Source organism: Eurytemora carolleeae, unplaced genomic scaffold, assembly GCF_000591075.1.
Source record: "Eurytemora carolleeae unplaced genomic scaffold, Eaff_2.0 scaffold35, whole genome shotgun sequence".
NCBI lineage: Eukaryota > Metazoa > Arthropoda > Copepoda > Calanoida > Temoridae > Eurytemora > Eurytemora carolleeae.
Genome location: NW_019396166.1, coordinates 405307 through 418142, shown reverse-complemented (window position 1 = coordinate 418142; position 12836 = coordinate 405307). Strand labels below are relative to the sequence as shown.

The following is a 12836-nucleotide window of genomic DNA, read 5'->3' as shown; positions in this document are numbered from 1 at the left end:
TAAGTTTTGCAATTTAAAATTCGAGGTAAGATGTCAAACTTATTTTTAAAAATAAGTTATACGCACTGTTAGAATTAAAAATTCGAGTTTTAGTAATTAGTTACATTCTGTTAGATTTCATAATAAAAGTTTTTGGTTTTAGGAATTTGAAATATTTGCTGGACCTCGAATTTTCATTATATTTATAACCTATTTAAAAATCAGAAATGGTTTAAAAAATGAAAAGACTAGAAGTACGATGGATCAAGAGATGCATGGAGTATGAGTCTATGAGAAGGATGGATCAAGAGATGAATGGATTATGAGTCTATGAGAAGGATGGATCAAGAGATGAATGGATTATGAGTCAATGAGAAGGATGGATCAAGAGATGAATGGAGTATGAGTCTATGAGAAGAAAAGATCAAGAGATGAATGGATTTTGAGTCTATGAGAAGGATGGATCAAGAGATGAATGGATTGAGTCTATGAGAAGGATGGATCAAGAGATGAATGGATTATGAGTCTATGAGAAGGAAGAATCAAAGGATGAATGGAGTATGAGTCTATGAGAAGACTGGAGAATGAGTCTATGAGAACGATGGATCAAAAGACGATGAATTAAAGGATGAATGTGTAACGAGATGAATAGACTAAGAGATAAATGGATATAGAGATGAATGGATCAAGAGATGAATGGATCAATAGAATGGATCAAGAAATAAGTGTAGCACGGCTTAAATGGATCACGAATGAAATGATCCCTAGCTGAATGGATTATTACAAGAGAACTGGATCATGAGATTGATGAATCTGTAATGTTTGCATAAACTTGATTCTTACAGATATTCCCGTTAATTTCTCTACTCTGCTTTTGCTCTGTATATTCTCTAAATATTTTCGATATTAAAAAACTTTGATTTCCAATATTTTAGAAATTTTAAAACCTAGACCTACCTGTTATTTTTGAGCACTTCATCATTCGAATTTTTCAGTGAAACAAATTGATTATTTCCATCGTCGTTTTCGTTCCTGAATTCATTCTTCTCTCTTTCAATGTTAAAGTTTGCATTTTCATATATTTTCTTCATTTTCTCGGCCTCTAATCTGATCTCTTCAGCCTCTCTCATCAGCTTCTCAGCCTCTAGTTTCATCCTCTCCGCTTCAATCTTCATATTTTGAGCCTCTACTGTATCCTTCTGTATCTCTAGGTTCTGATTGTTTTTCCCCTTCTCCGCCCTGAGTTCCTCTTCCAGACTTAAAACCCTATCCAGGAGTCTCTTGTTCTCTCTAGAGTAAACACATTTAAAGGTCAGAGAAAGGAATTCTAATCCTAACATTTTTGCAACCTGTTTGTGTGAACATTAGCTTTTTAAGGTCTGTGACATTAGATAGAGATATAAACTAGATTTTATGGCACTTAATAGATCTTTTGCAATAAAAAATTGGTTTGAAAAAACTTTCTCTATTACACCACCTGATCGTGTTAAAACTAAATTGAAAAATAAATGAAAGATGTGACTACGCCTTGCTTTCCCTCCCTTATTTAGATATTTTTACCCAACAATTCTTTAAATTCTTTCAAACTTAACAAGTTAAATTTAGCGATAAAATCACAAAAAGAGTAAAAGAGGTTTTTTTTACGACGAGGAATTAAACAATTGTCATGTAATTTTGTATCATACTTACATTTTGAGGTTGTTGTTTTGGGTTGAAATAGCCTTGTAGCTTTCTCCAGTTCCGGTTTCATTTAAACTTATTTCTTCTTGGATCACAGAGTATTCAACCTAATCAAATCAAATCAAATCAAATCAAATCAAATCAAATCAAATCAAATCAAATCAAATCAAATCAAATCAAATCAAATCAAATCAAATCAAATCAAAATTAAATTGCAATTTGCAGGGATGGCTTAAGGCTCCTAAATGAAGGTTAGAGTTTCAAGTCTTACCCACATCCGGATTTTTCAGCCCGATCACTACCAATGTCATGATTTGCTTTATAGAAAATTTACTTATTCAATCATTTAACGAATATTTTTTTGGGAAAAAAGAAAAATATATTTTCAGTGAAGTTCAGCTGGTAAAGATCACAGCACACGACCAAATTTGAGCCATGTTGCCACTTTAGCATACCCACCTATTGTTGCAGGTTAAACAGCTTAAGAGAAAAAAGATATTTTCTCTGATAAAAATACAATATGTGGGTAATTCCTTAGTGGATTTAGATTTGATTTCTCATTATGAAGGGTCTAGCCAAGCAAAATAAGAATTTTTGAATTTAAATTTTATAAAAATTTATCATTCAAAGCGAGAATAGAGTAGCCGAGAATTCATCAGAAAAGTAGTTAAACTAGACATACCTAGTTCAACTTAAACTCTGTTTTCTATAAATTCTACCTTTGGATTGTTTAAAAGAAAAACTTTTAAAATGGAATTGGATTTGTAATTTATAATACCTCGTAAGTTTTGAGTTGTCTTGAAACATTTAAACTCGCAGCTTGCTTTATCACATCCTCTAAACTACTTTTGGGAAGCCCAGGCAGCTCTAAACAAATAAAATATCAAACATTTTAAATTATCCACTTATTTAATAAACGTTTACCTGTTTTGATTGTATCCATGATTTCCTCTATTGAGTCACAAGACAGAAGAGATCTCGATGCCTGGACCAATAAACACGTCCCAACCTAGAACAAGAAAATTTTATAATTATTCTCAACAATATTTAATCGCATTCCTACAGTAAAATATGAGCCGAAAAAAATTTATTATGAACGGAATTTCAAAAAAACCTGAACTCTATTGCCGGACTTAAAATCTAAATGCTCCTGCTGCAAAGTAAAAGGTTGATTTAAATACCAAAATAAGAACTACTACCCCCCCCCCCCCTCCTCCGAGGCATAAAATTTGCAAAGTTCAGGAAAAAAATGAAAAATTGAAAATTAAAGGGCAACTTTATCTTTCAATTAGTCAAACTATCTATTTGTCTATCTCTTAGTCTATATATTATTCTATCTATTTGTCTATATATTAGTTTATTTTAAGTCAATCTTTTAGTCTTTATCTTAGTCTAATATTAGTCTATATATTAATCTATTTTTTAGTCTATCCATTAGTATTTCTATTAGTCTATCTATGAGTCTATTTATTATTCTTATTATTAGTCTAAACAACAGTTTATTTATTGGTCTATTCATTAGTCTATCTGTTAGTCTACCTAATAGTTATTCATTAGTTTATTCATCAGTCTATCTTTAAGCTTATCTTTTAGTCTAACTATTAGTCTATTTTTTAATCTATTTTTTAGACTATATTTTAGTCTATCTATATAGCCTATCTATTAATCTATCTTTTAGTTAATCTTTTAGTCTGTCTATCCAACTTTATTCCAGAGCTCAATCCGAACATCAAAATGATAACCAAGGAATAAGTTTGTTTAAAACTTTGATTTAATTAAACTATTGAATTCAGATTGAGGTTTCTAAAATGTTTTAACACTTTAAATTCAGTAGAATGTACCAGACCAAATTATGAAGGAAGAGTAAACATGATTTCAAGTCCGTTTAATTAGTAACACGCCTGATTCAAACTGTGTGCCTTTTAGGTCTTTATCCGAGTAACAATTTATATATATTTTGTATATATATTTTTCTTATTTGTCTCTGCTAAATAATTCCGCTATATACTAATAATACTATTGAAAATCGGGCTTTTAGCTTATAATATAAGGTGTAACTTGAAATTAAGTTACATTCAATTTAAAAATATCTCAAACCTGAGAAAAACTATGACCCTTCTAACATAATGATTATCTTTATTTAACAGATAGACTAAAATACATAGAAATTTGGGAAAGCATGAAATATAAGTAACTCAGTGGATTAAACAACGTTTAGATTTATCAACTAGTTTATTGTATTTCTGAATCCTTATCGGTCTAATGATAATACACTAGAATACGGTTTCAACCCTCTGATGTCTTGATGCTTATTATTTATTCATTTATCCTCAGCTAAGTTGGAAAAGTTTCAAGGAATATTTAAACATCTTGATGAGACTTATTTCACAAATCCTCTAAATTTTTAATCCATTCAATCAATCCATTACTCAAATTTATAATCTTCACAAAAGTTCTGATCTCTGAGGCGAGTTATCAGATTCTAATAATCAATCATTCAATAAGAATCCAGGACCCCCTTATTACCTCAATAATAATGATATCTTGTACTCTACCCTGGACCCCTACTACACTTATATGACCCTCGACCAACAAATCTTGTCAGAAAAATGGGGCGATGTCGCGTTAGGTCGGGGCTGACGTCAAGGCAACGTCGTTGTGAGGTCATTATTAGTATTAAGTCGTTCTGCCATTCTACCTTAGTTCTGCCGGCAACCTACTAGCAAATATTACCTTAATAATGGCTGATTTTCCTTCAATAAATATTAGATCTAGAACTCTGGAGACAAATCCAAGAGGAAAGTGAGCAGCGAACAGTGTAAGGAACCAAGGAGTAGCATACAAGCTGAACAGGAAACGATTAAGAAATAATGAAAGATACCTTTCCGCGAAAAAAAAATCATGTCAAATCTAATAACCTAGATAAGTGACTATTTATCAAAATTTTTTTTGCACTTCTTATGAAAAGTTGAAAATCATTTATTCTTTTTAATGTAGAAGGAACCGATCTGTATTAATATAAGTTGTGTTTTCACCTTGGATCTACCTCTAGCCTATCAAGAAGTTTGTACAAGGCGGGCTGGGTCTCAGAGAGCAACCTGGTTAGTTGGTACATAGCAACCTAAAAAGGTTTGGTCAAGTAATACGTGAAAGTACGTCGTGGAGGGGAGGCCACCTTGAGATCCTACTGCAAATTAGAGACAACTGTCGAATATAAAAATTCGAAAACGATGTTACAAATATATTACCTGGAGACCAGTCATATCAGGTTTAAACATATTCCTGAGCTGAAGATCGAACATGATGAACTTGAGAAGGTTGAAGGCCTCCTCCTCCTCCTCAAGATGCATCAAGAGTAAACCAACCAGGAAAGGTAAACCCTAAATTATATAGTTCTATCAAGTCTCCAGATTCAAGGGGGGGGGGGGGGTTTAAGGAGGGGTAGTATCCTGGTTAAGGGAGAGGACAGGCTTTAAGTATTATGCTTTACCAGTATTAGTATAGGAGGAGGATAGAGGCTGGACGTTGTGAATCCTGTTTGAAGAGGAATGAGGATAGAGAAATAAAAGATTTGGTAGTAGGTTTAAGACTGCTGGTTTCTAAGTGGTGTTAGGTGGTAGTAAGGGATTATTGAGTGTAAAATCTTATCCCATATTAATCCTAGATGAATCCCTGGTTTCAGGCAGCATTTATGAACACTAACCTGACAATATCCAACCTCTGGGTCAAGTATTGAATAGGATTTAAGAAGATTAAACATGCCAAGTTGTCCAGGGCCCAGAGCACCAGAGAAATATCCTAAATAACAGATTAAATATACAAAGCTGTCCAGGGCCCAGACCACAAGAAAAATATCCTTAATAACAGATTAGATATGCCAAGCAGTCTACGGGCCCTGACCTAGAAAATTAAGCTAAAAATAAACATGGAATGGAAATGTAGTTAAAGTAATCATGATGTAGTTAACACTCAACATGATTAGGACGTATAGTTAAAACTTACCATGATTAGGAAATATAGTTAAAACTAACCATGATTAGGAAATATAGTTAAAACTAACCATGATTAGGAAATAGAGATAAAACTTACCATGATTAGGAAATATAGCTAAAACTAACCATGATTATGAAATATAGTTAAAACTAACCATGATTAGGAAATATAGTTAAAACTAACCATGATTAGGAAATGTTCTCCCAAGATCTATGAGAATAGCGTGCTGATGAGAAGTTAGCTGACATCTTAGCTCAGAATATCCTTTACCCCACTCACTAAACTTACTCGCAAACTCATCTGAAAATGGTTTTTAATTATTTAAAAACAATTAAACTAAAGCAATAAAACCGAAAAATTCTAATTCACGTCCAATAAAATCAGATAAAATCAATATTTGACAACAATAAAAATTCATATTATTTGTTAGGAAGGACATGAAAGGTGTAACACTAATTTTGACAATTAAGACACTACTAGTACTAAGAGAGATCGTCTTTGATCGTTACTAGCGGTTTATCAACAGAGGGCAGGATTCACAGATTCAAAAAGATGTTAAAAATTAAGATTTCTATTTATTAAATAAAAACAAAATTGTCTAAATATTTGATATCTTAAAAACCACTGACCTGTTGGAACTGGAGTTTTCTCCCCTGATTGTGCAACAATTAAGCTCCATATCTCCCCTCGTCTCCCCTTCTGAACCCCCTGACCTATACAGCTTCTTATCTCAGATCTACGATAGCTTAATCCTCCCTTAACATAAAAAAACATGATATTTGATTTAGACATTAGTTGATTTTTTTGTTTTTGGATCCGTATAAAATTCGATCGTCATTAAATTTTTTAAAATTTTGAAAATCCGCGAATTTTTTTGTAAAAATCCGCGAATTATTTTTGTTTAGTTTTACGATGTACACAAAGAGAACATGTTTACAATTAATTTAGAAGATGGGCGCGAAGCGCCCTCTAAGGCTAGAAAGAAGGGCGCGAAGCGCCTTGAATTTCTAGTACATATATATGGGAATTAGAACATTCGAGTTAGTACTCAATTCTTGACTTCGAAAATTTTACAATTTTAATTTTATTTAATTACTGTTCAATTACTGTTTCAACCATTTGTCTCAGTTTGAATTTCTACCCAAATTCTTGATCTTTCAAAGTATAAAATTCAAATTTCATGAAAAGTCTACATTTTCTTTTATCCCGAAACTACTTAATCTTGCCAAAATTCAATAAATATGCATTATTTCTTTATATAACACAGTTTCCAGGGTTGAAAAATCGTAACTTATTTTCATCGTTACCGTCCTAATGATATTTATGTACTATAGTGCCCCACTATTGTACTGACCTTCTGTAGTATATTGTCCCACTATTGTACTGTACCATCTGTAGTATAGTGTTCCACTGTTGTACTGTACCTTCTGTAGTATAGTGTCCCACTGTTATACTGTACCTTCTGTAGTATAGTGTCCCACTGTTGTACTGTACCTTCTGTAGTATAGTGTCCCACTGTTGTACTCTACCTTCTGTAGTATAGTGTCCCACTGTTGTACAAGGTGTGGGGAAAGAGGAATTAAATCTTCGTAATCTAACTTCAGACGTTTCTCAGCCAAAACTCGTTCATGGGCTTAACAAATAACAATTTATAATGTTTATACAAAAATATTATAAATAAATTTTTACAATTTATTGATACGTTTATTAGACCATGGAAACCAATTCTTGTAGCCTAAAAACATGTTTGATGTTCCAATTTTTCAAACGAAGGAAGAGGCTTCTTACTAAATTGCAGTTGCAGGGATAAGTTTATTTGAAGAAAATATTGAATAGATTCCGTGCAGTCGTCTCTGAAGTAACATATTAATGGATAACCGTGTATAAAGATAAGTAGGCTAGTTTTTACTGCAGTTACCTTGCATCTTCAGGTTTTCTTTCTCCATCCTGTTAAGAAGAATTTGCTGCTTTACTGCAGTCTTCCATAGTTCCCTAGATACAGAGCGTGGCACATAAGATAAGATAAATATAGTTTATTGCTGAAAATACACATACAAGTTATAATGTTACAGGCAAAAAATCTGCAACTAATTTTAAAAAGTTCTCTATATGTATGTATTATAGCAATTAGGTGATTAGCTGTTTTGGGATTATCCCCGCCTGATTAATATTAAAACGTTCACAATATGATGAATATTACTACGTTTTGAAAGTTTACAATGAGTCAGGGATTACTAGTTAAATTTAGAGAGACCGAGGTGCAGCAAGACAAAATAATTGATTTTTCAATTTTAAAGTTTAGTACGTTTAACAGAATAAGATTAAGCATGTACAAAAATCTACAAAGTTCTATATTTATTTTTCGCAAGAATAACATGAGGGTTTATTGCACTTTGAGATGTAGGCGTCAGATAAAATTTCAAGTAAACTTTTCTAAAATATGCTTAACGAGGCACTTCTTTTTAAATCAAGTGGCAGGTTATTCCATATCTTAATAAGTGCGTATTAGACTATATCCAAGTTTTAACGCCGAAATAAACACATAATACTCGAAAAACCTAGCTTTTTTATGCAAGTATTTTTCAATTTTACAAAATGATTCAATATTCTTAAATTTTCTGATTAGTCTCAAAAATCGTAATTTAGACCCATTGGCGATCAAATATGATATGGGACACCCTGTATGTAGATTGTAGAATTATAATCTGAAAGGAGGACCGCGCAGCGAATGTGAATGATCAAAACCCTATTCGTTTCCTAATCCCCTCCCTTCAAAAAACAAACAAAAACATTAAAAAGATTGTAGGAGCAATTACAAGTGAACGTAAAAAAAGGGCCATGCCTGATTCACAATGGCACCCTTAAAAGCCGTTAATCATATCAATAATGTGGTCGAATCTATAACTTGAAACTGGTTTGATTTAGCTGCTTTATCATTATTGTGAGAAACCAAAACTGAGAATAAACAGTTTAAGAACAAAAACATTGATAAATAATTAATTCTTAATCAGACGAAAGTTTTAGGTGTACCATTGTTAATCGGACATACCACTAGACATTACGTTTACAGTCCCTTTAAAGCAAGTAACAAGACTATATGTTTCGGAGTTATAAGAATAGCTTTGCGACGTCGTAAGTCATCACTCCTCTAGTTTTCATTTTACACCCAGGACTCAGAGTGAGAAAGCGTGTTTTTATTTTGCATAAAAGGCGTTTAAGTTCTCAAAACTTTATTCTTGTCGATAGCACGTAAGGTGCTTAGGATCCATTTGATGCGGATCCGGATCCTGGATCCGCATTGGAAAAAATGGATCCGGATTCGGATACAGGTTATTTCTTTAAAATTTACTGATTTTTTTTAACAAAGCAGAATTTTGAAAATTTGTCTTTTTTTCGCTCATTTTTATGCTAGAACTTAATGAACCATTCAGAGATAAGGAATTTTTTTAAAATGTGTCTTTTTTAATAGTTCAGATTTGGGTTTTGAGAATACATTATTTTGCAGTTTTGGGTTGTTCCGTGGATCTCCATAATTTTGCGGATCCGTATGCAGGAAGCCAAAATCTTGTGGATACATCGGATCCGGATCCTAAGCACTGCTGACGTAAAAAAAATGAAGACATGTTAAAAACGTAATAAAACTTAGTTTATAAATTGGCCCACCCAAATAGATTCTAATACAATAGTTGGCAACGTAGAATTTGTACACTCTCAGTACAGCTGTATTCTGTCAATTCAGTTTTTGTGTCCGACAAAATTTCAATAATAGTGATAATTTTAGAATAAAGTGCTTATCTTACAGTAAAATAAGTGCAATTTTATGTGTTCTTTATTTTCTGTTTTTACACTTTTTTATTTGATCTTGGAAAACATGTCAACTAATGTGAGATAATTTCGTTTTCCTTGTTATATTTGACACTTGTGACGTTGTGTATAATTGGTTCATTTCTCTGTTGCCACCTATTGTACTTGATAATCTATTTGGGCCCACCTAAAATTTCTAGGCTGATGGGGCTTCTGGTTTTCTGCTTTCTTCTTTCCTGGTGTCACCACTTTCTAAAACAGAAAAAAATACTTTATGGTTATACACATGAACATTAACATCGACATCAATACTCCATTTGTATATGAAATAATTGTCTGATGTACAATTACCGCGTATACAATAACCTATTCTGATTATTTCTTTTACAAATGGAGTACCGTCTGCGAGGCATGTATAATCATATGGTAGGGCGTGCCGCGTCAGTTGTTTCTCCCTTCTATTTCATACTCCTTGTGAGATATATCTACTACTAGTACCCTCCTCCTACCCTCTCCAATCCTTGAACACAAATCGAATATATAAGGAGAGGGTGACAAGATATATATTATGTAATATAAGCATAATATACAATCCAATATAATTCACAGATCTAACAATTCCCAAACCAGTCATCCAGTATAATAAACAATAGTTGGATACCATGGTATTCTTCCCAGTAAACCATAGATAGTCATCTAAGTAAACTCTAGATAGTCATCCCAGTAAACTCTAGATAGTCATCCCAGTAAACTCTAGATAGTCATCCAAGTAAACTCTATGTCATCCAAGTAAACTCTAGATAGTCATCCAAGTAAACTCTAGATAGTCATCCCAGTAAACTCTAGATAGTGATCCAAGTAAACTCTAGATAGTCATCCCAGTAAACTCTAGATAGTCATCCAAGTAAACTCTAGATAGTCATCCAAGTAAACTTTAGAAAGTCATCCCAGTAAACTCAAGATAGTCATCCTTGTAAACTCTAGAAAGTCATCCCGGTAAACTCTAGAAAGTCATCCCAGTAAACTCTAGATAGTCATCCAAGTAAACTCTAGAAAGTCATCCCAGTAAACTCAAGATAGTTATCCTAATAAACCCTGGTTAATAAATCCCTCCCATCCCCATACTCCGCTATTTACTTACAATAACATTAATTGATTGATGATAGTCCCTGTAGTTTTTATTTCTGATGATAATCATGTTTAAAGCTGTGAAAGCAAAATAGAACTGTACTCAAACCTTATCTTTTTATACACAACCTCATGCATATAATATATATATAATATAGATGTATAAAACAAAGCTAAAATGTCGACAACAGAAATTAAATCCCGCCCCCAACCTCTAATTTGAAGTTTAAACTATCCAAGGTCTAAAACATCAGATTGCAAAATGCGAGAAATTGAAAATTAGAGTTAGTGGCGAGATATCAGTTCCTTACTGAACATTTTATTTTTACTTCATTGCTAGTTTTACAATGAAATAATAAAATAACAATCCAAATACCCTCAGCCCCCCCCCCCTACGATGGAAAGAAAAAAAAAACTACTGAAAATACTAATCTTAGAGTACAAATTGTGAAAATAAAATAAACTAATATATTTGAACATAGAAACATTCCAACTTCTGTTAATTAAATGTTGCTTTCTTATATTTTACAAAAATAATAAAAAAATAAAACCTAATATTGAACTTTTCAAATTAATAAAGACAAAATAAAAGTTAAGCTCATTTCATTTGAAATAAATTGTTTCTTAGCAAATGTAATCCAACAAAAAACTCGATTATTAAAAATACAATTTTCTTGTCGTACTCTGTAGTCCCGGCTTAAAAAACTAATACGTTGATTTTGTCCTAATTTGATTTATGTGTTTAACTCAAACATAAGTGTTGGTGATATCGTAACTATTAATCTTTATCATTATTATCATCATCATCATTACTAATTGTAACGTAGAAAATAGTTCAAATAAGTTCGGTACTTTCGTCATATATCTGTTTATGTTGACGTGTTGTGATAATAATATTGACACGTAATAATTATTTGTTTAATTGCACTTGTTTATCTCATATATCTAAAAGCCAGGTCAAGCCAGGAATGAATCATTGTTTAAATACTTGAAAATATTCAAGATATATACTTCCTCTAGATACAGAGTTCGATGCTTACTGTTCAATTCATCAAAATTAGGAATAATTTTTTTAATGACAATGTAACATATCCTGTAAAATAAAACGAACCAAAGATTCCCCCCGAAAATGGAAAATTTTTGCCTGGGAAAAAAGATCGACGTTATCTTTAAAAAATCCACCATTTTAAACAAAAAAACTCGCGAGTAGGATGAAAAATTACGACTTGAAAAGCAACAAGTTAAAGAAAAATGGTAAAAAGCGCTCAAAAAACCTGATACACTAGATTAAATTAGTAGATTGTTTATTCATTCATTAAGTAAGAATCCTGAACCCAACCCCTCTTACAAGTCTACATGCATGTAAACCTGGACGATGTATATACAAATGTGTTCAAAAAAGTAAAACTTTTTCAGAATTTAATATAAATTAAATAAATTTGAACTTTTGGAGAAAATAAATCATCCAAAAAAACAACGAAAAATGTAAGTTCTCTAATGTTGAAGTTCACATTTTTTAAAACTTTGAGAAAATTTTCGAAATGGTAATTATGAATTAAAAACGAAAACTTACATTGTAAATATGTTGTCTTGAGGTTGTAACATCACAGTTTGGGGATTTAACTCCTGTCTTCTTGAATATAGATATCTGAGGACTTGTTGATAAGGGTGAACACGTTAGATCTTTTAGATCTTCCTCTTCTATTCTCTCAGCAGCCAGTCTAAAATAAATATTAACAACTTTAAATAAATAAATAAATAAATAAAAAGATCAACCATCAATCCGTGGAAATCAAGGATTATTAATTATTAACGAAAAATGCTTCGACGCAGCCTTGAAATCATCTCTGGATTGTTCGGTAGATCAACCCATCTAGCATCCCAGAACAGAACCCTTTGGCTTTCAACTTTCAAGTTATTAGTTTGAACGCCATTTTTAAAGACCGGTTGTTGCTCTCTGTGTTTTAATTACCTAGAATTAACCGAATTTCCAACATCATAGCGCCATCCTCCATTCAGGGTATGTTAGAGACACATTTGTAAGTTTAACTTACCAGTCACCACCTTGCTACCTCTTTATCATAGTTTTTACTTCATTTGAACCCACTGTTCTAACTTACCTTGCTAGTTCTCTTTTCTTAGTTTCTACTCCTACTGAACCCACTGTTCTAACTTACCTTGCTAGCCGTCTTCTTGCTAGTTTCATAGTTTCCCCTCCTGCTGAATCCACTGTTTTAACTTACCTTGCTAGC

At 32.3% G+C, this 12836-nt stretch overlaps 1 protein-coding gene across 1 annotated transcript; it reads right to left on the bottom strand.

Annotated features, from left to right (window-relative positions):
* Window positions 1–66: 66 nt before the first annotated feature.
* LOC111696976 (TBC1 domain family member 1) lies at window positions 67–12790 on the bottom strand. The gene is made up of 16 exons (XM_023466820.1): window positions 12762–12790; window positions 12158–12305; window positions 9644–9708; window positions 7571–7644; window positions 7182–7285; window positions 6282–6408; window positions 5836–5952; window positions 5363–5457; window positions 4908–5039; window positions 4695–4780; window positions 4393–4504; window positions 2584–2668; window positions 2438–2526; window positions 1669–1766; window positions 937–1269; window positions 67–869 (listed from the first exon to the last, which is right to left on the bottom strand). The coding sequence occupies exons 1-16, from the start codon at window positions 12788–12790 to the stop codon at window positions 776–778; spliced, it is 1788 nt and encodes a 595-aa protein (XP_023322588.1). The 3' UTR covers window positions 67–775.
* Between the last annotated feature and the right edge of the window lie 46 nt (window positions 12791–12836).